This window comes from Paramacrobiotus metropolitanus, unplaced genomic scaffold (assembly GCF_019649055.1).
Source record: "Paramacrobiotus metropolitanus isolate TYO unplaced genomic scaffold, Prichtersi_v1.0 Parri_scaffold0000001, whole genome shotgun sequence".
Lineage (NCBI taxonomy): Eukaryota > Metazoa > Tardigrada > Eutardigrada > Parachela > Macrobiotidae > Paramacrobiotus > Paramacrobiotus metropolitanus.
The window spans coordinates 2535972-2563246 of record NW_026570221.1 but is presented as its reverse complement, the minus strand read 5'-3'; the positions used below and the strand labels follow the sequence as shown (position 1 = coordinate 2563246).

Sequence of the window (27275 nt, the reverse complement as noted above, 5' to 3'; positions counted from 1 at the left end):
CTTGCTTATGGACTAAGATTTCATGAAAGCAGGCTATCAGCTTTTGTCGCCATTGATAAGGCACGTAAATCCTCGGACACGCACCAGAGTGATCAGGCACTCTGCACAAAATTCCTTCGCAAATTATCATCCGGTTAATTTCGTATTTAGTGTAATTGGTATTTGCATGCGATGGCTTCTTATACATTTTGTACCACATACGGCTGTCCACGCACATCTGTTGAGTTTCCCTCCAAAACTGAGGATCTCTAAATCTTTTTTCTGTAGGAAACAGGCCCTTATCCTGCGGCCGATCCATCGGTGACATCCACCTTTTCAACTCGGGATTCCGCGCCATGTAGGACGGATAATCGTGGACTTCATCGACGTCTCTGCGGTCACGCTCAACAGGTATAACGTTTAGAAGCTTATTGTCCATGCTGAGACATTCCACTGATTTAGACGATTTTTCTAGGACGCCCATATACAAATATTTTGCTGCCGGGTGCTGTTGTAGCACAGCGTTCAAGGATAAAATCTGAATCGGAAGTTGCAAGGGATCGTCACCCCCACGAACTTGACGTGAACCAGAATTGGGCACGGGACTGACCGATACCGGAGACGAGGTACTTGAATTGTTTGCCAACGACGGCTGACAGACTTTTTCTTGCTTAATTTGCGGCTGGGAAGACGCCTGTTCTCTCCCCCACGAACTTGACTGCATATTATGTACAATTATTACACCGCCTCCCCCACGAACTTGACTTGGTTCTGGGTTTTTCTCCGTGTTGATTTCTTTTTTAATTACAGGTTTAACTGGTTCGTCAGCAACGGAAGCCGCTTTCGGGAGATATTGGCGAATCATTTCCTGAACGACACTACGCACAAACTCTTCATCACGTTGGTCGGATCCTTTCCTGAACGGTGCCGCTTGTGCAGGCATTACTTCTTTGACTTCCGCTTTCACCGTGACATCGGCCACTTTTGTTGCTGGTGGCAGCTGAACTGGACGAGGCCATGACTGTTTGGCTTTCTGTAAGTGTAAGATACAGATCTCTGGATCGGCTTTTGCCAAAATTAAATGTGCAGATTCGTATGGCACGAATTTTGCTTCTTTAGCGACGCCAATGCGTTCTGTCAACATTAACGCCGGAATTAAAGGAGACGGTTTAACTCCCGGAGGAATTAAAGGATCAAAATCATGCGACCGGATTACGTCCGACATTAGGTGAGTCTCGCGGCGTAAAAATGCCGGTGCACCAGGCGGTCTGCGCGAAAGACGCCACGTCATCGTATTCATGTCAAGGACAAATGGTTTTGTGGCTAAAAAGTCTAAACCTAAAACAACGTGATCCCTGTCGAAGGTAGAACTCACCAGTATTGCGTGTTCAAAAGCCATGCCAAATTCATGGATTGTGACAACAACCGAAAGCGGCTCGATTAACTGTCTTCCCTGGTAAGCTGTATGAACAACTCTACCTTTAATATGATCAGGACAGCGATGGATATTTAAATTTAAATTCTTCGCCATTTTTAGAGACATGACAGAAATGCTAGAACCCGTATCCAGCATTGTTTTTACTTTCTGGTAATTAATATCGATCACCGAGTACCAAGCCTGCGCATCAAGCGTGGGCAGCAGACATACATGATCCGCCAGCGGATACTGGGAAAAGTCCTGGACTTCCATTTTATTACACTGAGGCGTCGGGGAAGACAAACCAGCTGGTAAGTCTAACTCCATCATATTAATTTGCTGCTGAGGGTTGTTGTATTTCGCCAATAATTCTGCGGACGGTTCATACTGACGAGGAAGTACAAATTGATTCGTACAACCTGCTGCCGGATGTAACCCATGGCAGCGGAAACAAATCTCAACACCGCGGTTTGTTCGCCATTTTTCTTTCTGGATATTCCGCTCGTCAAACGGGGGCTGGCTACCAGCCTGCTGATTTTGTCGGTAATTCTGATTTTGATTTTGTTGACGATTATTAAAACCACCACGTTGGTTATTGTTTCCACGATAATTATTATTTGGGCGGTAATTCCCACGATTATAACCGCCGTTATTATTATTATTTACAGGACCATCCTGCTGATACTGCGGATCGAAATTCTGGGCCGGCTGCTGGTATTGCGGCTGCATAACCGGCATCATCGGATTCATCATCTGTACAGGGACTGGCATAGCAGCTTGCATCGGAATGGGCTGCTGGAACGTCTGCGCAAATGGCACTGGATGCTGCTCGACAAATTGCGGTTGCTGATATACCGGGACCGGGACGAACTGTGGCTGGGGCACAGTCAGGACAGGCTGCACTGGAGCCGCGGGATTTTGTTGCTGTGGAATCACCGTTTCAGTGTATGAACGGGAATACCCTCCGCGGGTATTCCCGTAATTTCCACGACCTCCCCGATTCGAGTAATAATTTCCTCTTTGGGACAAGCCACCGCGGCTGCCTCTACTTTCGTAATTCGAATTATTATTATTATTACCAGCACTTCTCGGTTCTGTGGGTGCGCTTCTCTGCGTCGATTCCGGAGCTTTCTTATCTTTATTCATCCGTTTCCACAATTTCTCACAATCTTGGAGTTTCTTTTCAAATTCTGAGTAATTCTTGGGTGACGCATTATAGATTTCCCTGAACCATGCTGGCCGGTGATCTTGTACACCCTCCAAGAGCGCTTCAACTTGCTCTTCATCTGAGATTTTTAGCTCCTCGAACCATGGGAGGAAACTATCCAGGTAAGCGCGAACTGGCTCGTAAATATCCAGTTTGCGATTATTCATTTTCCTACGAATGTCAGCTTTAGATAATGAGCCATTAAAATGCTCGATAATTGCCGGTTTAAAGAAATCAGACCATGACTTCCCTTTATTGTCTTTCCAGAATCTTTCGAACCACTGGAAGGATGCTCCAGAGAAAGCACCAGTTACTCTACGACAAGTAACCTCATCGTTCCAATTATTCGTGGTTCGACATTGCTCAACATTCATAAGCCACTTCTGGATTTTTTCTGGATGGGAATCGTCGAAGGTAAGTAATTTCATACTGCCTTCGGCTTTATCGTTTCCTTTGTCCGCAAGTTTCGAGATTAATTCGACAACGCATTCTTGTGTAAGCGCTGCCCTATCCGATATTTGCGTTTGCTTGATTAACCATTCCTCCAATTGTGTGCTTCTGGAAGTGGATTTATTACTGGCTGTACTACTAGGACGGCGGTGTTCGTCATCGGCCAGCATATCATCCATCAGATCATTTTCAATATCAGAACCGTCCCTGTTTTCCGATTTGCGCACATGGCGACTAACGTCATCGGACGCCCTTTTAAATATCTCTTGCCGCAAATCTGTTGACCGATTTTTCTTTTGAATAAGTGACGCCGTCTCCTTGGGAACCTGACTTTCCGAAGACGAACGTGTCTCGTGAAATCCCACTCGTGATTCCTGTCTGGGCTTCCGAAGGATGCCAGCCGGATTAATTACAGCAGCTGATGGCTGTTCATTAGACGCCGAAAAGTTCTGGGGGTCAAACAGGGAAAGCGGAGTGGACCGCAACACATCTCCTGTCGCTACTGGGGCTTCCCTTTGAAACTGTCTTTGACCTCCTCCAAGAGCAACGTCTGCATTTCTGAACTGGAGGAGCTCACTGCACGCTTGTTTAAATTCATCCTCCAGTTTGGTAAGCTGATCTTGCTTTTCGTACCACTCGTCTCGCAACTGCTTGTTTTCTTCGTATAGTCGATTACAGTTTTGATCCTTCTCGAAGGCGGCGGCTTGTGCTTCCTTCTTCGCCTGCATCGCTTTCTCACAATTTGCGCACTTTTTATCATTTTTAATGTCGCTCAGTTCCTTCTGGACTTTGCGATTATTCTCCTTTTCGGCATCCAGTAATCCTTCGAGCCGTTCAATTTCTTTTTGAGACTGCTCATCCTTTTCCTTAGGAATATGCATTGGGCCAACCGTAGACAATTTGTTAAGCTGTATATTTGCTTTAGTTAGGTCCCGCTGCAGGGTATCCTCTCTATCTTTAGCGCGCTTCTTTTCATCGTCTAGATCCTTAGAAAGCTTTTGGGACAAATTTTGCGCATCCGCTAAGTTTTTACTGGTCAACTTGTGCGCATCTTTTTCCGCACTTAAATCCCTCTGTGCTTTCGATAATTTCTGGTCTAAATCTGCAACCTGCTTCGCCGTATCAGGGAGTGTTTGGGCTTTAAAGCCGTCGATAGTAGTTCTCGCTGCCGACAGCTCTCTCTGTGCTTCCTCTAATTGTTTTTCCAAATGCCGGTTTGCATCCTTTAATCCATCACGCTCATCTTTCATAGCATTAAGAGCATTTTGTGCGTTTCTACCAGCATCTCTTGACTGAGACAGATTATCAGCCGCAATACGCAATTCGTTTGTCAGGCGATCATTTTCGGTTTGTTCATTTTCAAATTTAATACGCATTTCGTTGTAATCTGATTGAAATTTTAATTTCAGATTACGTTCTGCATCCACACGAGCGTCCAGGGACATAGAGTTCCCCATTTCGTCTACTTTTGATTTCGTAGTTGCGATCCATGTCCGCAGACCCTGGAGCAGCACGGGCATCGTCTTCCGGGCGACTAATCCCACATCTTGATCGGTTTGTGTAAGGGCTAGAAGCTCATCAACTTCCTTTGCCTTAGCCAGAAATTCCTCATCAGGTTGTTCGAAGTCTTTTTCCGAAACAAACGCATGTAATTTCAATTGTGTCGGGTGAAAAGACATCCCGCCCCCCGTGATACTTTTCTTTCTTGCAGATGCTTCCGGAGCTATATCCGCATTTTCACCAAACGCCATGTGAATGGGCGTATCATCCTCTGATCGGCTATCCTCATCCATATCGAAATCTGGAAGAGGTTGTTCCTTGTTAAAGAGGCTTTCCTCTGAAAGTGGCTCTACGAGCTTAAGCGGTTCTGTATTTGGTTCACTACGAGTAATTTGTTCTGTATTCTCGGTAGTTTTCGATTTTGCCGCCACCGCTCTCTTGGGTCGATCGTCAGAAACGGACTCCTTTGGTTTTATTCCAACTTTTGTAGCTGCTTCAAGCGCAACGATGGCCGCTTTTCTACGATCTTCCATGTTTTTCTTGTATTCAGGTAACCACTTGTAAGCCTTTTTAACTGCTTCATTAAACTGTTCATCAGTGATATCCAGGTAGGCTTCTGGAATACACCGTTCAGTCTCATACCATCCATTGTAGTAAAAGGGTGCCCTTTTGTTTGGGTCCACCGATTTCCCCAACTCCTGGAAATCTACCCACGTCTTACCACAATAAGCTCTGGAACCTTTGGGTGGTTCCAGATTGAGTGCGAAATACATCAAACCTAACGGTATTTCATCGGGTTTGAATTTAAACCTGGTTTGCGTCGCCGCGCCTTCATATGGACCTTGTATAACCTTATCTTCTGGAACTTGGCTTAGCGCCTTGTTCTTATTTTCTGGATTGGACATTCTTACGGTACGTACAGTAACTATTGTGCTACTGTTTCCCGTAAAACTCTGATATTGCGATTGTGCAATTCGGTTTCCACTAGACAGTCCTCCTTTGAGGTTTGAACCGTTTAGTAGAAAATTAATCACAGCCAACCTTTGCGGTTTGACTGAAAAACTAAATGCTAAAATTACTTTGCTGCACTTTGCGTGCTGCCGTAATCTTAACTCACAGGTCAATCACCGTTTGCCGGTGTTTACCTTTTCACGATCAACTATCTCTAGCTGCTGATTTTGGCTACCGCTTGCGGCTTGCCTTTATCGAGCTGCTGGAGATCGTTATCTTACCTGGCCACTGACAGTGGCTCAGAGCTTACTATCTGATTTATCTGCAGGCCAGGTACACTGACACCGCAATTTACCGTTTATTCACCGCAGTTGCTGCTTTGCGCAGACAACCCGGAAGTTACCCACAAAACACCGCTTAGTTCACACAGCCGACCTTTAAGGTTTCGACTGTTTTCCTACGGTCCGATTTAATTAAATTTAAATTTAATTGGCGAGGAAGCTCACCAGTGAGGAAGCTCACGTTTGCGAGGAAGCTCGCCAAAATAAATTATATTAGGCCAGATCTGGAACGCTGACCTCCTTCGGCGCACCTTTGCGGTTCGACGCCTTTCTGTACGGACCCCTTTTAGAGTAAATTACCACCAAACTTTCCACCAATAATTTTCTGTTACATCGGGAAAAATTAAAAGACACCGGTTTGCGCCATGTCGTGTATAAGCGTTCACGCCGGTTAGGGCTCCATGAACAATCTTTACTCTTCCACGCCTGTAATGCTCAGTCGGTAGGCAACTCTTATCTCAAACTGTAACAGATAAACTACAATGGAAATAGGTCGAACGACTCAGGAACCCAGGAACTCAGGAATCCCTAACGAAGAGTCCAGCTGCAATCTCCGGTCGCAGTTTCTACGAGGTTCAACAAGAGCCAGGACGATTGTGTCACGAGCAAACCTGTATACTAAGCGATAATCCGGGAACGACTATGCACTTCCGTAGGAACAAGTATTGCTGTCTCTATATTAATACACTTCGTAGTCCACAACACAAGGAAACTGTAACTAGCAAGCAGTCTCAGAAGCAAATCCCAGACTACTGATCAGTGACTGCTGCCGATTTTAGGAGTAACCAGAACTTATATAGACTACGCGTTATGACATCACATACACCGCTAGTAAAAGAGAACAGCAAATCACAGCATAGATTGACTAGATTATCTGTTATATTGCAGGTGGAAGGCGGACAGTCAGCATCCGTACGTACATCCCGGCGTGTGATCCTACTCCCACACGTCAATATTATTCTTCTCAACTTGTTTTGCCTACAAATACTGATGTTCTTCACTTCTAATGCACGGATGCATGCATTCAGTACCACTTTCGACAGTACACTTTGTACTTCTGACTGATTTCTTTCCTAATAACAATTCCCTGCCTCGCGTGGCCTTTCCGTTTACCATCAATGCATATTATCATATAATAGCTTACCGGCCGGTCTAGCCGTGCCGTGACCTTTAATTACTTTGCTCTGCCATAAACTATGTAACAAACTGGTCCGTGTCGACTGAGAAGTACCTGTCGGTTACTTCAGCTGTCAGTTATTATTTGTATTATTGTTTCCTTTTCTTGATGCACGATGCTTTAATACGACGATACCATCATCCCTTCACAGCGGCTGCCGCTGTCACTGCCGTTTGTACTACGCCACATTCGAGCAGCGTGATTTTCCAGACGCTAGCAAGCCATAACCGGGAACTGATGTTCTCGCGCGCTTTCCGATTTTGTCGTTCGTTCGCAATACCAGGCTAGCATGTTCCGTCGTGAGTATACTTGACAACTGCCTTTTTAAAAAATTTAATGGCGATAATCCTAGTGCAGTACTTCTGATAACTTTGTTCTTATGTAAATGCTCGAGTTTTAAACAACAGTGTCTCTTGAAAACGACTATATGGCGTGTGATATTGGTGCATCATCTGCTGATTCAGTTCTTAGAGATCTGCCTTCATAAAAATAATTTGCACTGCGCTTTTAATTATCTCATAAAATTTCCGCCGAACTGTGCAGAGTTGAAAAATTGCTGTTTAAAAATGTTTCTTTTGTTTTCGAATTACCGGATATTTCTCAATATGCCTGACCGTATTGTTTTTCATTTCAAGAACACTGTTCACTGATGGCGTCTTGAAACAAGAAAGATCATTCGTGTAACTGTTTTCTAATTTTGCTTTGCTGTTTCATGGTAAAATAAAGTTTTTACATTTCGAAAATTCCCATGAAGGTTGATTGGATTAAATTTACGTCGATGCCGCACCAGTGCTTCCGAAAAGCGATAGCTCGATATTACAACAATCTTTACTTGACAGCATGTGTCGGTTACGATATTTCTGTTGGACAATCGAACTATCAGTTCTCTGCTTATGAAATTTAATAATTCGTTAGCAAGATGAATAGTTCGTTTCTGATGTTTTTGGTGACCTTTGTTTTCGGAAAATAATATATTTTAATTTTGTTGTTTATCGATTTGTGCCTTGATCTTATCCTGTCTTGACTCGTTGAGTCAGTAGATGTTTGCATGCCGGGGCTATGCCCTATTCACAATCTGGAACTGCCGAACCCAATTACACTTTTTCTCGTTGTTGAAAAATTTCAGAGATTTCTGGGCTTGTTTACTGATTAGCGATTGGATAAGAGTATTCTTCTTTGACTAATACCGTTTCTTGTGACCAATCCCTAACCGAACCTAGTTCAACGTTCCTAGCCGTTCCTAAACTAACTTCGAATCTATCTGATTAATCAGAGTTGCCGAACCTTATTACTCAACGTTTTTTCTTGGTTGTTAACTCTGCAGCTTTACTGAAATGAATCAGACCAAAAGAACTGGTAATTACCCTCCTACTGTCCAGTCAAGAGAAGCAGATCAAAGCTTGGTTGAGTCATTTCTGTTGGCCATGAAATCATCAGAAAAGCTTTGTACACGTCGGCATTCAGTTGCAGTCATGGACCACGAACTCCTCAAGGACTTAGTTCCATGTAGCCCGGTCGTCGATGTACTAGGACCCGTTACAGTTATTAAAACTCCGGTTTTGTTATCATTGGTTGCCAAAGTTAACAAATTTTGAATGAGTACAGTTCTCTTTTAAATCAGCTTAATGCGCCGTCCAAGCCCAAACGTAAACGCGAAAGCCGTGCTTGTAACTACTGCCACAAGGTTGGTCACCTTTATTCCGTGTGTTATTTAAACCCAAATAGCCGTAATTACAGGCCTGTTGAAAAGGGTAAACGTAACACTACTAACGTTGGTGGTGCACGTCAACAGTCGGCAAGCGGTGAGCATTCGGCCACGCAAGCCAGATCACCGTCCCGTTCGGCAAGTGCACCGGGACAGCCACACTGATATTGATGAGGTTGTTGTATATATGCTTGTACATATGCCAAGTTGTATTGGATTATTCACGAAACACTAAAAAAAATGTTTATGAAACTTTTCCGTTTTCAAAATATTACTGTCCTGCCTTAATACTGCATGTGGATATGCGTTTAGTGCATCGTTTTGTAGGAACGTTATGGCCGTCTAAAATGTAGTAAAAAATAACCGTTTTGTTTTAGCTTTTTAACTTTGTAACCTTTTATCTACTTTTATTCACTTATCATTTGATTTCACAAAATGTTTGGCTCAAATCATTGACGCATCCGACCTAACGTACAACTGGTTTTTAAATTTACTGTATGAAGTTTTTCGTCAAAGAGGGGAAGGAATAAAAGCGACGTAATAGATTCTGCAATAATTATCTATCCAGGAAGAAGCACATCGGCGAATGAATTATCTGAAGCAATGCACGTGTGCTTTTTATGTTTTTGAAAATTTATTTTGAGGAAATGCACGTGTGCTTTTTATGTTTTTGATATTTTATTTTGAGGAAATGCACGTGTTTCTTTTTTTGTTTTTGGAATTTTTATTGTTGAACTGGCCAGAGAATAAATGACTCCGCAAAGCGACGGCACTGGATAGACGCAACTAGTAGGTCAAGGTGACAGATTGGACGAACGTTGTGCCCAATGTACATACTTTATTCGCATAGCTGAAAACTACCAGAGTGCGAGTCTGGATTAACGTTTCTGATATGCAACAAAATAAATCATTGTTAGCTCTAGAACTGCAGACTAGAATTTGCATTGGTTTAAAATAAACATTAATTAAAAGCTTTAGACCGTTGCGCTGTAGGTGACGTATAGCAGTGAATCATCAGGTAAATACGTGGTTAACAAAAATGTTGACTTAGTGTTTAAAAAGAAAGTGCACGTTCTTTTTAAAACTTTAGTATCACCTAGGGGAAGAACTACAGACTCATCCGGAGAGCGTAGTGACCCAGCCGGTAAAATAATGAATTGTTGCATTTAATCAAAGGCAAAAGCCTTGGAGTCAAGTTAATGTTCGTTTAGTTGAAAAGAGTATACTCAGACCGGCGAAGCTATACCATGGACCGCAGTAAAAGTTGGAAGAATCTTAATGAATCCCCTGTGTAGTGATAAAGTGCGAGTAGCGTCTACGCATAATGTGTTTAATTTGGAATTTTGACAGCCCGAAACTGAAGAGTTTTCTTAAACTCAGATTGGTTTATGTAAAGTTGAAAGAGCCAAAAAAAGGATTCTAATCTCGGAACTCAATGAGTAATGCGTTTTTGATTGTCCGATATTCCTGATAATTGCGTGTTTGAAAAACTATATTTTATTGCTTTTATTTGTACTCTTTCGAATGGGTTTTTCTTTTCGAGGATGGTATTTGTATATGTTCGTTAAATATTTTCTGCAGCATTGGTGTTCCGCGAAACGCAATGTTTTTGAAAAGCCTCCGCATTTACTGCAGCCCGCCCCGCAGATCTGAACCCTCATAGGCCCGTTATTATACGTTGATATAAAAATTATACTCTCGAGACAAATATGTTAGCAAATGAAGTTGTTCAAAAAATGACTCCTGTTGGAAATTTAAAAAAGATTTGCATGATCATAACGGCGGATTGTGCCAGATGTATTTATTTTCTCGCAACGTGCTAAACTGAGTTTCATTTTTCTTCAAAATGGCTCTTTGTAAATTTTAGGACTGCGCAGACTGAGATTTACATTGATTCCAAACAAAAATAAGTTTATTTCAAACTTTTCATTTATGACTGAATATATTTCGTCATGGAAAATTTATTGCGAATCATAACAGCTATCAAAATATTGCTGAAAGTGTAACGCTCCACCTGCGTTTGTGAAAATCATACAAAAGGCCGTAAAAATGAGAACGGCATTCCTTTTACGGAAACAGAGTTGATCAGTGAGTTCGTCTTTTTAGCTAACGCTTGCAAGTGTCATTCCAGGCAAATGCGTTCTGTGTTCAGCCTCCTTTGGGCCTGCATCACCTTGTAATCCACAAGCCTAATGTAAGCCGACCGGCTCAATTAGGCTTGGATCAACGCACTATTTCCTGCGCGGACACACCCGTGAACTCCCTACAGCTGACCGATTCGTTTCTCGCGTTGGACCGAATACGCACAACTGTGGATGGACGGATACCGTTTGGATTCCACACGTGTTCCCTGACCATTTCGTCTCTTTACGTCGTTTCCGTACTGCTATGGACGCTGGCTCCTTTGATAACGGATAACCATTAACCAACAGCTCAGTATAATCGCTTAGCATTAGCCTTGTTTTATCGCTTATGTAAAGTCAGTCAGCAAATAAATCAAAATTTTCAATAAAGAGAGCTTATTCCAAAAACTTCAAAAATAACGTATTTTATTCATTTTGTTCTTATAATTTGCTTGATTAACAATTTAATTTAGGTTCTTGCGTTGTACTTACTTAGGTTTCAAATTATCCGGATTTTTGTGTTAAAATTTTTGATTATAAAAAGATCGCTTTGTTCTTGGAGAAAATTTATCAAAAACTACCGGCCAGGAAATTTCCTTCGAGAATTGTCAAATTTTAGTTCGAATTTCAATTAAAGTTCTTGGAGATAGACCCGATTCTACCCCCGGGAACCCAGTAATTTTAAGGTTCGCTCCAGCGAACTCAGTTATATTACGTTCGCTACCTGAAGCTTTAGGTCGCCGATTTTTATCAGTCATTACAGCCTTGCAATGATCAGTGAGTGCTCGTATTAGGTAGCCTGCATTATGGTCATGGTTAACGCATTGTATTTTCGTGATTAGCTGGAGATCTATTTTCTGGGGCAGGATTTCAAATTTATTAATTAAAATTTCCTACGAAGATGCTGGTGCAGCAGTCTGTTTGCTAAATGTCGAGGTGAGTATAATCGCTAGAAGTCTTCTAAAAAAAAAACAACGAAGTTCTTAATAAAATAAAAGTGTCTGATCAGCAATCCCGTCGCTGTAGCAATACTTCGGTCATGGGCGATGACGTCGATACAGAGCCGCCGCGTAACAACTCTAGCTTTGGGCGCATCACTGGTTAACGAGGTGTTGAGCCGTAAGTAAGCGACTTGACCGCAAGACATGCTACTAATCTACTCAGACAAATTAACAATGCACCCGTCTGCACAAGTGTACGAAAAATTACAACATGGGGAGAAGAAGTGGACGCTAAGCGCGTGTTACAGACAGGCGAACAAACAGTGTTTGAAATCAGCGAAATAAGATCTTGGAAATGAGCAAATGAATTTTTCGTTCAGATCTTGCCTCAGAGAATAAGATTTTCTGTTTAATTTCGTGAATACGGTGTGGTGTTGTGGTTTTGGTGTATGGTTGACCGCGGATCAAAGTTCAAGTTCAAGTGCGACCGAATGACATCATCGTTAGCACCGCATTTATTATATAAATGAGTCAGGGAATCTAAATTCAAAAACATTTATAAAATGAAAATTTGATTTAACCCGGGTTTTCCCTAAAAGCGTTACGAAAATAAATTATTCCGCTGTATTAGCTATATTTCTTATAACCGTATCAATTATAATATTATTTGCATAATAATACCCGTTGTTTCTTGGATGTGTTTTGAAAATTTCTAAACGCAAAAATAGCTGCTTTATCGTATTGCTGGTTAACTGGCTTTTCTGCTTTTCTTGTCTAGTTATGGACTGCGGACAGTCCTTTTCACACGGAGAGAAGTGTCACGTAATGATTTTTATATAGATAATTGAGCGACAGCTCTGATTCACTTTTATGATGTTGCTACTGTTTACTGATTCATTTGAGCGATATGCTCACTCGTGCTATCTGATATTATTCTTCTCTACTTGTTTTGCCTACAAATACTGATGTTCTTCACTTCTAATGCACGGACGCATGCATTCAGTACCACTTTCGACAGTACACTTTGTACTTCTGTCTGATTTCTTTCCTAATAACAATTCCCTGCCTTCCGTTTACCATCAATGCATATTATCATATAATAGCTTACCGGCCGGTCTAGCCGTGCCGTGACCTTTAATTACTTTGCTCTGCCATAAATTATGTAACAATACCAAAATACCAATACCATAGAAACGCTCAAGTGCCTGGTATCAACAACCCTACTTATTGTCCTCATCATCTTTTAGACACCTTCATGATGCTAAACAGAACATCTCGGTGGTCGAATGTTTACTGTTTTTATAGCTTTCATTTACACTGAGACTTGTCTATTTCCAGTCCGTGTTATTCATACAGCAGCAGGTTTAGCGTGTTGTGTTAATCGGTGAATCGTTTCGAAATAAAACCCATCCTCTCTCCCCGAAATAATGGCAGAAAGCTAGTAAAAAGCGGTAAAAACATCTGTTTGTAGGCATTACACAGGTTTTCACACGATCGAGGGCAATGCTACTTCATACGTCATACGCAGTTATTTAAAACCTGCAGCGTCTATCATCTTTATTGAAAAACAGCGACTTGGAGTGTCTTCGTGGTAGATTACGTTACATAGAAACCATTACCCAAAACTTGCTCGAACTAGCTCGTCAAATAATTATCTAAGGCACGATTTTCAACTTTGACATATGACATAATACATGTATTACCAACTGGGGAGGAATACTGCCAGTGCCAACAGAATAAAAGAACTATAAAATAAAGACTGAGGTGCGACGTCTGGCAATCAATTTTAGCTTCTTTTTTCAAACATCGTTTTCCCGGGCTTTCCTTCGCTCGTTCTGCAGGCGGCGGAGACAGTGCGCAGCAGCCTGACGCCACTGCTTGGAAGCCATCATGCAGAGCAGTGGATTCACGGTACAATCCAGGGCGAACAACAAATTCACAACAGCCAGTGCTCTCACAGGCAAAGAGCGTGAAGACGTCATCATGAAGGAATACACGATATGACCCGGTGTCCAAAACAGCAAGGAATTAACAAAAAGGATAGTCAAAACCACAAAGTGCGTATTACGCTTTTGCACACGGCTTTCGTCTTGATGGCAGACCTTTCGGCGGGGAGTTCCCACCGGCACAGTGGACTCACCAAACCGTGACACGAAACTAACAGAGTGCGTAATTGTGTCAGCACGGGTTTTGCGCAGAATTTTCACTTTCCAAAAAACGACCGGATAGATAACGGTGACCAGCGCTTGCGGCAACGGGTGCGTGATGTATCCGTAGAGGGCGCTGTAGAAATAATCATAGCCGAAGTTGTAAATGCACAGATCTCCCAGGACGGGTCCACGGGCGCGGCAGTCGTGATGGAGAAATACGGGCAACGACAGCATGTTGATAATAACGACCACTGCCACAATTAAGCTCGCCGCGAGTTTCCGCGTGTGTCGAACGCGGTAGCTGTAGGGAAAGGTCACCGCCCACAGCCGACTGACGCTGATAAGGACGTGAACGGACACAATACACGCGCTGGTCAGTTGTGCACAGTAAATGACAAACAAGCACCCGTATTCGCCGAACACCCAACGGAACTGTAAATAGTTGCTGATTTGCGCCACGTTGCTGGTGCAGGACTTGATGAAATCCATTGCCGATAAGGTCACAATGTAGATGTTGAAGGGTGTCCAGAGTTGCGGAGATTGGACATAAATGAGCACGAAAAACTGTTGCTGCAGTAGCTGACGATAGCAAGAATCATGTATAAGTAGCCAACGAAGACGGTGTCGGGCTGTGTTGCGAGTGATATATATTCAGCGTGTTGTTGCCTCTGACCTGTGATGCATTTGCAAAATAATCATCAGTCCAAATACTGTTTGTCCGAAAAACCATTTTTTGGGACTCGGAAATCGTGGGATAATCTTGAATATTAAATCCTCGGAAGCAAAAATTAAGGAGAGGCAGAAAAACAGATTTTTGTTAGAAATATGACGCTCGAGCCAGGCTGCAATGAATGGCGCTAAATATAGTTTCGGCCGCCATAATTCGCTCAGATGTAACTTTATGTCATTTTGTGAGCGATTAAAATTATAGTAAATAAATAAGATGACAATAAATGTTACTGCACCGTAGATGAATTCTGAATTTACAGGAAAAAAGCAAGCAAAACGGACAGGAACATGCCATGTATCGATATGCTCTGTGTTGGAAATAGTACCGACAGCAGGCCGGGTTGGGTCCTCTTTGCCATATTCATCTCATCGATTATCGATTTCACTTGGAAATGTCATGACTATAATTACTAGATAGATGCACCTGCCGGCTACCTGCTTGCAAGCAGCGGCTGTGTCTTTTCCCCCGTCGACATTTTACGCTCGTCTGTAATACCTTCGGCAAATCAAGGTGGAGCAAGCTCTCTTGAAACTGGAAGACTTCCGACATAGACAATCGAGTCTTCTGATTATTAACATCTCCAATAAACTGGTAATTCAGTGCGACAATTTCATATCTTCCAGGAAATCATTGTCGCTGCAAAAATCTTTTGAAAGCAACGGTTGCGCATGACAGCGCATGTCGCTCAAGGCAGGCTCCTATGATTAACGCTAATCATTGTTTCAACCAAAGGTAATTTGTCTGAATTCTCCAAGGAAGTCATTTCTTAGCCACGCTCTAACGGGGACTTGCCGTGCAGTACAATTTTCTTCGCTCTTACATGTGTTACGGATTCTTTTCGTAAATACGAGAATTGCCAGCTGAAGAAAAACAGGACTCACTCACTGAGAATAACATTATATTCTTTAAATTTGAGAGCCATGTGTAGCGTCATGATGACTGTATCGTCAGCATGGTTATGGCGAAAATCACTGCAGGGTTATCCCAGCTATGAGATAATAAAAACTGCCCCACTACCGATTACATATACTGGAACTGTTCACGAAAGCATTAAATCTGAATATTTCTTCTCGGTAAGTTCAGTATTTCTTCGGTTGATTCTTGTCGTTATTATGAACAGAACCCGGATGAGCTTTCAGTAAAACCGTGATCCCCATATACGTACATAAAAACGAAGAAAATTTCAGTGGGATGCAATTTGCTGTTGCTTGCTGCAAATTGGGAACAACCCGAAGCACTACGTCCCAAAGCATAATGTTTCAGCGTCCGCATGTCCGGCGGCCAGATGCGTTCACAGCTAAAAGTCGCGCGTCGAATCTTTAGAAAAACGAAATTAATTTTCACACGCCCAATCGTACGGTTTCGACAATTACAACAGCCGGTATGCAGTTATCGGTGAATGTAATCCATTAATATGTCTAGCTAGTTTTATGAATAACCACCAGTTATTTCATGTAACGCTCTCCCCACTAATGTTAACACTCAACGATGAGGTTTCCATCACGGGAATTTTCGCTTTTTTTGCGCTCTTTCTTATCAGTTTTTAATTAAGATTCGCCGCATCTGCTGATTTTAGTGTTTTTTGACAGCAACGCAATGTTAAGCGAGACGTCTCTACCACGCCTTAATCCAGGGGTTCATCGGAGACCCCAGAGGACAGTTGTAAGCTGAACCGAAATCCGGATTGTTCATGAGGGTTCCGAGCACACGGAAGCGTAGCGGTGCGTGCTCGGGGTCAGCCAATTTCGGATGCCGCGTGCAAGATTTCTGAACAAACTTCCGGTTAAACGTTGCTCCCATTCTAACAATTGGTACAAAGGTCACCTGTGCAGCAACCAACCAGAACAGTTGGTCTTCGTTCATTTCCTCCAACCCCGGCAATTTGATGCGGTATCCTGTGCGGCTCATAAAATTATGAAAAGCCTGCAAAATCAAATATCTGCGCACCATATAACTTTTTTATTATTGAAATAAGAATACTAACCAGGTATGCAGCACGAATTCCGCCATTGTCGGCGATGTTCTCGTTGAGTGTTCGCTGACCGTCCACACTGTTGATGGGCGAACTGAAACTGTTGTAAAGATCCACTAAGGTGTATTTTCTCGCATTGTAGTTGCTCTGTGTCACATTCGTCCTCCAACTGAGCGGTTTGCCGACTTTTCCAACGTCTTTACCTAAGCACACCACGGAAAATTGTTCGAATGAAGGAATAATTTTATTCAGGCAAGAATAACCGAAAATATCAAAGCCGTGAATGAATTCGTGGCCAATAGAAGCACCCAGCCGGGCATAGTTAACAATGTCTAGGTTGCCCGCGTACAATATGGGTGGCTGTAAATATGCCGCTGGAATTACTGCAAACCAAAAATTTCGTGAATGCAACACGTCTGATAATGTTTGTGAACGGCGATGTTATCGGGTACCAAGGTCGTAGTTGCGGTAACGAATCATTTCTGCATTGGCCGATGTGAGGTCGGTTGGATAGTACGGATTATTGCGGGTGCGGATGAGGAGTTTCTGCAAGTTGATCCAACTGTTGCTTTGATCGATGGTGCGCAGTGTCTCGGTAAATGTCCGTTTTAATTCAATCTACAAGCGGAGTATCGGAGCATTATGTCAAAATTCTAGCTTTATCAGCCAAAATAATAATTTAGTAATCACGTTAAATTCTATTAGCGTTCATTGGACAAACTCCCCTGTTACATCTTCTCAGTTACGCCGTATGTACGAGTACATGTGTCCCTGTATACGATGTTTTCAGCAGCCCCGATCTGAACATTTTTTGTTTGCAATCTCCCGGCAGTCTCGATGCTTTTGCACTTGCGAATCTGTTATCGAGTAAAAGACACCACTTAAAGCGAATCGAGTCAGATCGAGCCAGAGGCAGCGTGACCCGTACTGCACATTCTATATCACAGACTTACGCGATGTACTGTTCCCCGGGCATCTCTATTGTATTATACCGCGATCGAAGAAGAACAATGGAGGTCAGAAAATCGGGCCGGCTGTAGATGGTCGAACCCGGACGACTGGTAATGCCGCTAAAAGAGCCGCGATAATTCGCCACCACGGTTCAACACCAAATTCATTCCAGATTTGTCCGCCAACGGCACGAAATGCATATTTGAAACGCGAAGTTACCGAGCGCAAGTTTACTGCGCAGCATGGCTCTTCCCAGCCGGCCCTTCAGCTCGATAGCTGTTCCTCGAAACAATCGTTCTCTCGAGGGTCCAACCACGGGACCACTGACACTGGTAAAAGAGTTAGGAGTGCGACCGGCAAATTTATTACATCGACGAAACTAGCCGCGTTTAAACGATTATGACTCCACCGAACAGCTCTTCCGGAATTCGTTGTGTTGAAGTTATGAAGAACAACGTTAATTATGATTTCGATGACTTCCGAACTGGGAACGGTCTCGTTGCTCCTTTCACACATCTTACTCGGCTGCAGTTTTGAATACTGCTTCTTTTGTGAAGTCTTGTTTTAGAATAATAATTTCTGTAAAATGTAAACAATATGAAGCATTGGTTTACTTGCCTTTGCATAAAGTTGGTCGAGTATTGTCCAGTTGCGCAAGAACTCTTCGGGATAACCGACCATTCGCAGTGTATGATTAAGCTTGTCCACCGCTGCATTTTGCTTTGCGCGGTCCATCCAGTCCGCTTTTAAAAGGACCGCAACGCGAACCCCATTTGAAATTTCCGATGTCAATACTTTCGCCTATTAAGCAGAAGTAACCATGAATACCGTGTCCCATCAAATAATGAAACTTCCAGTTTTGGAAGCTCATACCGAAAAAAAGACCCATACTCTCTTCCTTAAAAGATAAAAGATATTTAAAAATAGAATAGCCACCATTACCTTTACAAAAACATAGTGACTCTGGGTCACCAATAGATCTATTGGTAGCCCGGGTTCACCGGATTTTGCCAACATAATCTGCAACTGTTGTGGAGGCAATATGCATGCGCCCGCGCACCAGTAAGTGAAGTTTCACTTCGATATTGAACTGGATAGTCGATGGTCATTGTGGTTCTCGTAGTATGATGGGTTGCCTGATGGAAAACATTGGGGCTCCGGAGATGACGGAGAACTGCGAGAAACATCTGCGGGAATTGCATTACTTTGTGTCACGGAATATCCGGATGAACGGGGAACTTGTCTTCGCCTGCAAGGATTCAGGCTTCAGATTATGCGGGTTGAAGGACCGGTACCAGGATGAAGATCGCTGGCAGGTGCCGGATGCCGGTCCAGTCGTCATCAGCTGTCTGTATCGGAACGCTATTGTTACGGCACCTTTTAAAGACGATGTATGGGTTAACAATTTTGAACGTAATCTTATGAATTCGTCTGGTGTGCGGTGCTGCAGCTAAATAACTTTGATGCTATATGTGCAGCTATCCACGCAGTGCCAGTGTAAAGTCTTGGAGCTGGCGCGCCGGCGGGACCTCGCTCATGATCTGCCTCCGCATATCGGATAAAATCCAGTAATCTATAAAAGTTCTTAAATAGACTTTGTATTTTGATATCAGAGTTCGTTCTAATCATTTATTACCGCTCTCTGTTCGATAAATAAAAGTTTTTGTGTTGACCTTTTGTAGAGCTCTGTGCCCGATGTATGTCTTAAAGAACAACCCCGAGACGGTCAACGGCATGCTTGCTTTTACCAGCTCCACGCACTGGTGCGTCGGTTGATAGAGATAACGATGGACGGCGTTCCACCATAACCAATCGGCCAATGTCGTCTGTCCCGCGTTTCCCTGCGCTTCCAACTGCGCCATCGTTTTGTCCAGATGAAGAAGATACCCTGTTCTGGTGTCCCCAAACTTTGTGGTCGTTGTGGCTTGGAAATTCACCCTGAAAGCTTTCAGCATGGCATTGAAGACCGGCAGAAAATTGGCCAGAAACTGCGAACGGTATGGCGATGCCGAAAGGTCACCGAACGCTATCCGCCTCAAACCATCCTGGCTTCCTTTTACACCCTGAATAAAAAATCTCTAAAATTCCAAACAACGAAATTCGGAAACAAGTAAAACATCGTTTGAGCAATTAATGAAACCTTTTTCAAAGATAAAGCGATTTTGAAAAAATAAAATGAAATGTAAGGTTAAATGTAGTAAATTTTGTATAAAACAAATAATGATCACAACATAAAATGATCCAAACATACTGTAAATCAGAAAAAATAAACCCGCTAATGACTGATAGAATCGAGGCTCACCGCATTTAGCACGGCTTCTAACATAATGGCTCCCTTTAGCCGGTTTTCAGTTTGTAGACCATTGGACGTTCGTATTGGTCGCATTAGCTAACTGCTGCACGATGGGAATCCAAGCTTGGAACAGTTTTACGAATGTGTTATTAATGGTGCTGTTGACATGGGCGTTGTCCAGTGCATTTGGCTGCCACTGTGCGGCCCGCAGTGCGAGACGTTCAGGCGCCATGAAGTACAGGATCTGCTCGTCGCCGGACACGATATTGTCACCAACGTACAGAAGACCGAAGGTCTGGATGTTGTTCTGCTGCAGACGAATGAGAGTGTCTTTCAGACGAACGGCGGACACATTGGACTGTTCATTGAGCAGTGACCATCCACCCAGCAGGTCGTTCACGGTGCTAAACAAGGTTTGGTCGCGGGATTCTGAGGCTGTGGAAACATTATTCAATGGGATGTTTTTGTGATTCGAAGTTTTTGCGTCACAAATGCATTTTTTGATATGCCGTCGCAAAGAAGCACCCTCTACGTAAAACGCCGGGTATTGCAGTGCGCGGCAGGACATAACTAATTTTATGTTGGCAGCTGGTCCAAATGGATCAACGGTTCCGCATATGAACAAATTAATTCAGACTTGTGTCGCTAATGAGCAAGTCCATCCCAGAATTAAGTACACAAAGTACTCGTATAATAGTACCGTAAGTAAATATCTGAGCGAAAAGTTTTCCGAAATTCAATGCCAACCGCCGCCAGTCGTCGCTGTTCACTATATTTTCGGGTTCAGTTGAGCTAGAGTTGCAAAGTGTACCCCAACCGTATAACATAGGGCATACTGTAGATTTCGGCTCAATTTAACCCCAGAATACAGTGTGTAGTCGCGCGCTGAAGCGGATGGTAGTGCTTCTTATGCAATGCCATACATGGGAAACGATTCTGATAAAACAATATAGAACTATGATTAGCCAAGCTGACGCGTGCTTCAGTAACTTACAAATTTCGTGCGTTTGATTCATGCACTGGTGGTAAATATCTATGGCTTTCTTTTCGGTTGGATGGCTGTAGTTCCCACTGTCAAAGAGGTCTGAAAAAATAGCCAGTAGACTCTGGACCAACGTAATAAAGGCTCTTCTGGTACGTTCAGGAACTGTAACTCTTGAAAATTAAATAGTGGTCTGTAGGAAGGTGATAACTGACTACCGTACTAACTGTACTAACGAACCAACTCAGACACATCCGCAGTTGTTCATTCAGTGATGTCCACAAGGTGTTCATAGATGTTCTGTACAACACTCGCTTATATACCACAGTTGGTAACATAACAGTCATACAGATACATTAGTCAGCACTTCTCCCAGAAGTCTGATCATCATTAGGGATAAGTGTACTGAGTGGACGTTACACTCACTGATCAGCTATGAAGATTGTACACTCATAGATCAGCTACTGATTACGCACACGTAATACATTTCCAATCCTAACACCCCCCTTCACTCAGTGCGCCTATCGTTCAATCCAAGCACACCGGCTTCCGGTCCAAGCACTCCGCTGTTGGAGTTGCGAAGTGGCTATGCGCAGGAGTTTCGTACTGCGGTGCTGTACTGCGCATCGTACGTTACATAGCAACCTGTGACAATTGATAAGTAGGTACGAACCGTACGATAGTTGACTGCACTGCTTGCATGGTATAATTTGTTTTTACCTTCCCTGAAATTTATTTGGCCCCTGGGGGCCGGGGGGTTCTCACATCGCAGCCTGATGCTAATATTGGCACGCGCAATTGCGCAAAAATCTGTAATGGTAGGAGGCATCCAAAATCGGGACTTTTCTACTACATACATAATTATGCGAATGCGTTTCTATGTTTAAAACACCAGATTCTGGGGTATAACATCATCCTGCGGCAACAGTATTTTCCATTTTACCACCGCTGTTACCACGGCGCATTTTTGGTTCCGACTTACTGCAGCGAGTGCGGTTGTGTGCGCACTGTGCTACTACGGCTGTAAGACTGATTTTAAACCTGATGGATTTATCTGTATATAAAGAATGCACAGAGTCGAAAATTTAATATTCTCATTCTCTGTAAACTGTGTAAAGTTGTGAATGAGCCACACCTTTTTTTCGTCTCTGAACCAAAAAATAGGAAACAAACTGTAGGATGGGTGAGATGGAGGACGTGCCCTTTTAGAATTTCGGAAAAGTGGGTACTTAAAAAAATTTAGACGGGGGCACTGCTTAAAATCGCAACCGGTCTTGCAAAACTCTGAAAACTTACTTAATTACTCGTATTTTCTTTTGCATTGGTACGAGGACAGGCTTAGTATTCGTGATCACATAAAAACTAGCGAGAATTCGTGATCACCGTGCCCAGGTTGTGCAGAACAGCCAGCCACCAAGGGAAGGCAGTCCAGTGACACGGCTGAGTGAGTTGCAATAAAGCCGCTTGTTAGCTTTCCGCTCCGCTCGAGCAAAGCTCGTTATTGTACTTTCTTAAACAGCCTAAAAAATCTTCAATCAAAACAGGCGTAAGTTTACCGTATTTTACAGTAAGCACAAATGTTACAAAGCAAGTGCACTCATTTATTAAAATAACATGCTAAAAAATGATGTACGGTACCGCAAAGCTGTTTTAATTTAGCACCCCGATTAAATGGTGTCATGATTTGGCTTTCCAATAAGAACAAACCTTAAATTAAACCGTAGAAAAAATTTGCATTGCATCACCATTTATTTGCACCATCAGCCTGTCCTGTCCGGGACATTCAGCAGTTAATTATCACACTTCTCAAACAATATAATATTAATGCAAGCAGCTGGCCGGCCCAAGATTCAGGCAGCCGAAGTCTCGTGTAGCCTGAACAATAACGATAAGTAACAGGAAACGATACGCTGTTATTTCGACCCTCCCAACGTAAGAAAACATCAGAAAGCATAAAAAACATGACAAAATATAGGAAAACATAAGAATATATATATAATATATATATTTATATATTATATATATATGTATATATAAATATTATATTATTTATATATATTTTATATATATTTTATATATATATATATATATATATATATATATATATATATATATATATATATATATATATATACAATATATATATTTACAATATATATAAATTTATTATATATATATATATTATATTTGAATATTTTATATATATTATTATAAAATCCGCGAAACAGAAGATCAGAAAATAAATAAATTAGCTGTACACACACCCAGCGCCCGTGCATGAACTCCGTGCCCATAGCCAACACCCGCGTGGACACTAAGATCCACCCGGTGCACCCCACCAACGCCCGTGTTTACCCGCGCACGCAGCCATATTGAATATATTACAGGGGTGCCGCGCCAATTTCGGACAGTTCCTCTTAAAAATCACTATAGGACACCCACCAACAAATTACCAGTTATTCGATTTTTTTATTATTACCGTATGTGTTACGCATCTTTTTCACTATGAGTGGCGCGGCTGAGGGCGTGGCTTGCACTACAGCGAGATTTAAAGTAATGCAAACCTGATTAAAAATGCGGTTCGACCCAACGACCATCCTAGTCTCCCTCCCATCTAAAATTTGTCAAGAAATTCCACAGGTGCTACAGTCCAAAAAAGTTTACGCTAAACTGTTTGTCATTCAAAGCCCTTGCTAAATTCTTTTGATTCCATTCTGTTCCAATGATGGCGACGTGACCTTTGCAGTATTACTGGAGGCACTGTCAGAGTTGTGGACGGTGCTCTGCGAGAGCTCGCACAGGAATCGCAGTAGGTCGGATGAGTCAAGTATGTAAAAAAAACTCGTTGGCTAAGCATTGAGCAACATTTTAGGCTTTTCTGTTTGCCCAAAAGGCCTGCGACATCCCGTTTCAGGAGATTTTCGCACCAGCGCAAAATTTATTTGGCCACTGCTTTGTCGGTGTTTTCTCCGATTCTTCTGCCACCTCTATATTACTTATTGCATGCTTGGTAGATAACAGATAGGATACAAAAATCCTCTACTTTGATGCATGTCTCGTTCCTCGAAAACATGATCTCGAAGTTATGAATCTCTGCGCGCTTGGCAACCACATTTTTCCGGAAGCACTTTTTAACATACAAGTCGATGGGAGGTGCGTGCACCTTCTTTCTGGGTCACCTCGAGCACCAGCCACGGGAAAGTTTCTACTGACCACTTTTACATACCTTTAACGCTACCAAACAGTTTAGAAAAATGTCCATGAAAAAATGTCACGTGGGGAATTTTCTAGAAGGTCAGTTGTGAGCCCTCTGGAAATGACTACTACCCCATCCAGGTTTTAATTGGCTGACTACTTATTATGCCATTTAGCATTTCAAATTTTAGCATATTCAAATCCGCATTAAAACGTTACACTAGAAAACTGCAAAATAAAGAGTAGAACCAAGCACACAAATATTTCAAATTTAATTTTCGCAACTGTCCGAACTTGGCGCGGCACCCCTGTATTACAGATAACGATAAAATCTTGTGCTTTTTGTACTCTGGAAAGTTGCACTCCAAAATTTAAAGTGGTAATGGTCACTAATGACATCTGATGGAAATAATGGAGTTCACCTTACTAGCAACTAATGAAAACAAAAACTGGGTTAATCATTAAATTATTACGTATAAGCTAATAACAGCCAACCTGTACACAGAAACATTAAAAGGTTAGTGGGCAACACCGTTACACAACCCTTATGTTTATAGTACTTTGTATTAAGAAAGTTTCAATAATAGGACCATTAGTAATTGGACATTCTCGTGTGCTCGCTCACGAGAAGACTGAGTTGCAGTTTTCATAGAATTTATTGGTCCACTTCCGCGTAACTGATGGAGCGTCCATAGAACGAACTCCTGACAACGTCGTGCAAGATTCAAGTAAACCTCTAACACCCTGATATAATTTGCGGGAGGCACAAAGTATTGGCAGTACTTTACATAAAGTACTGCCTTTCTGTAAAGTACTGACCTTTCATCGATTTACGGATTCACGGCAAGTGGGAGGTATAAAGTATTGGCAGTACTTTACATAAAGTACTGACTATATGTTAAGTACTGACCTTTCACCTAATCAAGGATTCACGGCATGCGGGAGGTACAAAGTGTTGGCAGTACTTTTCATAAAGTACTGACTTTATGTAAAGTACTGACCTTTCAACGATTCACGGATTCACGGCATGCGGGAGGAACAAAATATTGGCAGTACTTTACATATAGTACTGACTTTATGAAAAGTACTGACCTTTCACCGATTCACGGATTCACGGCATGCGGGAGGAATAAAGTATTGGCAGTACTTTACATAAAGTACTGACTTTATGTAAAGTACTGACCTTTCACCAATTTACGGATTCACGGCAAGTGGGAGGTATAAAGTATTGGCAGTACTTTACATAAGTACTGACTATATGTTAAGTACTGACCTTTCACCTAATCAAGGATTCACGGCATGCGGGAGGTACAAAGTATTGGCAGTACTTTTCATAAAGTACTGACTTTATGTAAAGTACTGACCTTTCAACGATTCACGGATTCACGGCATGCGGGAGGAACAAAGTATTGGCAGTACTTTACATATAGTACTGACTTTATGAAAAGTACTGACCTTTCACCGATTCACGGATTCACGGCATGCGGGAGGTACAAAGTATTGGCAGTACTTTACATAAAGTACTGACTTTATGACTTTTCAGTTTTCACCGATTTACGGAATTAGGTACATGTGGATGACTACACCACTGTGCAGTACTTCACACAATCCCGGCATAGTGTGAAGGAGTTTAACATAAGGCGCTAAAGTAAAGCTATTATCCTACAATCCGGGTTCGTAAAGCTACAATCCGGGTTCGTACATCTTTTCTAAATACAAAATTTGGACGTACTAAAGTTTCCTATAATTACAAACCTCCTGCGCATAGCTTTGACCGTTGGAGTTGACCTTTGGACTTCCATCGCTTTCTAGGTAACAGCATGTCGCCCGCTTGTCGGCAATATCGCTTTACCTTCACTTTTCTCTGTTGGTTCCTCGACGACTACACTACGCTGTACTGAAGCGTACTTCCCTCGTCGTAATTCTTCTCGGTCCGCTGGCTTGACTGGTAGGATTCACACGAGACTGTTCGCACCCGTCGGGTATCCGTTTCTTTGGTCCGTAGTCGTACGACCCAAACGATCCAAACGTCGAATTGGCTCGTAATCCCATCCATCTGCCGATTCACTTCGTGGAGAACACAGTCCACGCCTTCTTTCGATCTTGCGTCCAATTTGTCGCTCTGATCTTCACTCTTTACCAGATCTTCCCGAACACCGACATCTGAGGGGCAGGTCTGGCCACCATTCTCCATGATGCCACGATCGAGGCGTACCACGACGCGGGCAAACTTGCAAGCACTGGCTTCCTGCCAATCGCCTTGTCAGAGGTTTCGCTCCTCGTCATTCGGATCCTTCACCGGCATCCGACACGTACCCTCCACGCTTGACCTTTCTCCCTCACCAGTTAGCACTACTCCATCATGCACTCGCATCCGGAGCAGTTGGAGCTATTCAGTTCCGTCACCTTCGATCTCTTCAACACAGCCATCCGCCGTATAACAACACACCATACGCGCAAGATACTGGTTGAGCCAACAGATCCATCCAAGAGCAAAACCAGGTCTCATAATCTCTTGAAAATTAAATAGTGGTCTGTAGGAAGGTGATAACTGACTACCGTACTAACTGTACTAACGAACCAACTCAGACACATCCGCAGTTGTTCATTCAGTGATGTCCACAAGATGTTCATAGATGTTCTGTACAACACGCGCTTATATACCACAGTTGGTAACATAACAGTCATACATTAGTCAGCACTTCTCCCAGAAGTCTGATCATCATTAGGGATAGGTGTACTGAGTGGACGTTACACTCACTGATCAGCTATGAAGATTGTACACTCATAGATCAGCTACTGATTACGCACACGTAATACATTTCCAATCCTAACAGTAACAATGCTCTGTGGTTTGTTTTAATTTTCGTTATATTTACAGTATAATAGCGTTGACCGATCACTGCGAGACAAAATGCCAAATACCGTACCGGACACAATGGATGCAATATTAAAGAAACTGCGGTATTGCGTAACACTGGGCATTATGGAGAGTCACCACATAGTGAACGCCTAACCGTAAAAACCAGTACCTTGAAGCTGATTAGGAATTTTTGTCATTAAAACGCCGATTTGACCATAATCATACGGATCACTGGCGTTCCAACGGTCACAGGCGTATGCGTAGAAATCCACGCAGGGATCGACGGTCGGATCCATGGTGGAGATGATATCATGGGCTGACAAAATTACAAATTAAATCACCGAAAGC

General features: G+C 42.6%; 1 protein-coding gene across 5 annotated transcripts; it reads right to left on the bottom strand.

Moving 5' to 3' along the window:
* Nucleotides 1-15760: 15760 nt before the first annotated feature.
* LOC129584037 (endothelin-converting enzyme homolog) lies at nucleotides 15761-26708 on the bottom strand. 5 transcript variants are annotated; one of them, XM_055476316.1, is made up of 12 exons: nucleotides 25820-26708; nucleotides 20882-20971; nucleotides 19897-20322; nucleotides 19231-19657; nucleotides 18972-19167; nucleotides 18537-18843; nucleotides 18213-18395; nucleotides 17096-17261; nucleotides 16907-17026; nucleotides 16656-16846; nucleotides 16496-16594; nucleotides 15761-16438 (listed from the first exon to the last, which is right to left on the bottom strand). In XM_055476316.1, the coding sequence occupies exons 6-12, from the start codon at nucleotides 18609-18611 to the stop codon at nucleotides 16286-16288; spliced, it is 987 nt and encodes a 328-aa protein (XP_055332291.1). In that variant the 5' UTR covers nucleotides 18612-18843; nucleotides 18972-19167; nucleotides 19231-19657; nucleotides 19897-20322; nucleotides 20882-20971; nucleotides 25820-26708; the 3' UTR covers nucleotides 15761-16285. The 5 variants fall into 5 exon arrangements, with proteins under 5 accessions (XP_055332291.1, XP_055332144.1, XP_055332218.1 ...); XM_055476169.1 differs by having other exon boundaries at nucleotides 18537-19167; XM_055476243.1 differs by having other exon boundaries at nucleotides 18537-19167; nucleotides 19268-19657.
* Nucleotides 26709-27275: the final 567 nt, after the last annotated feature.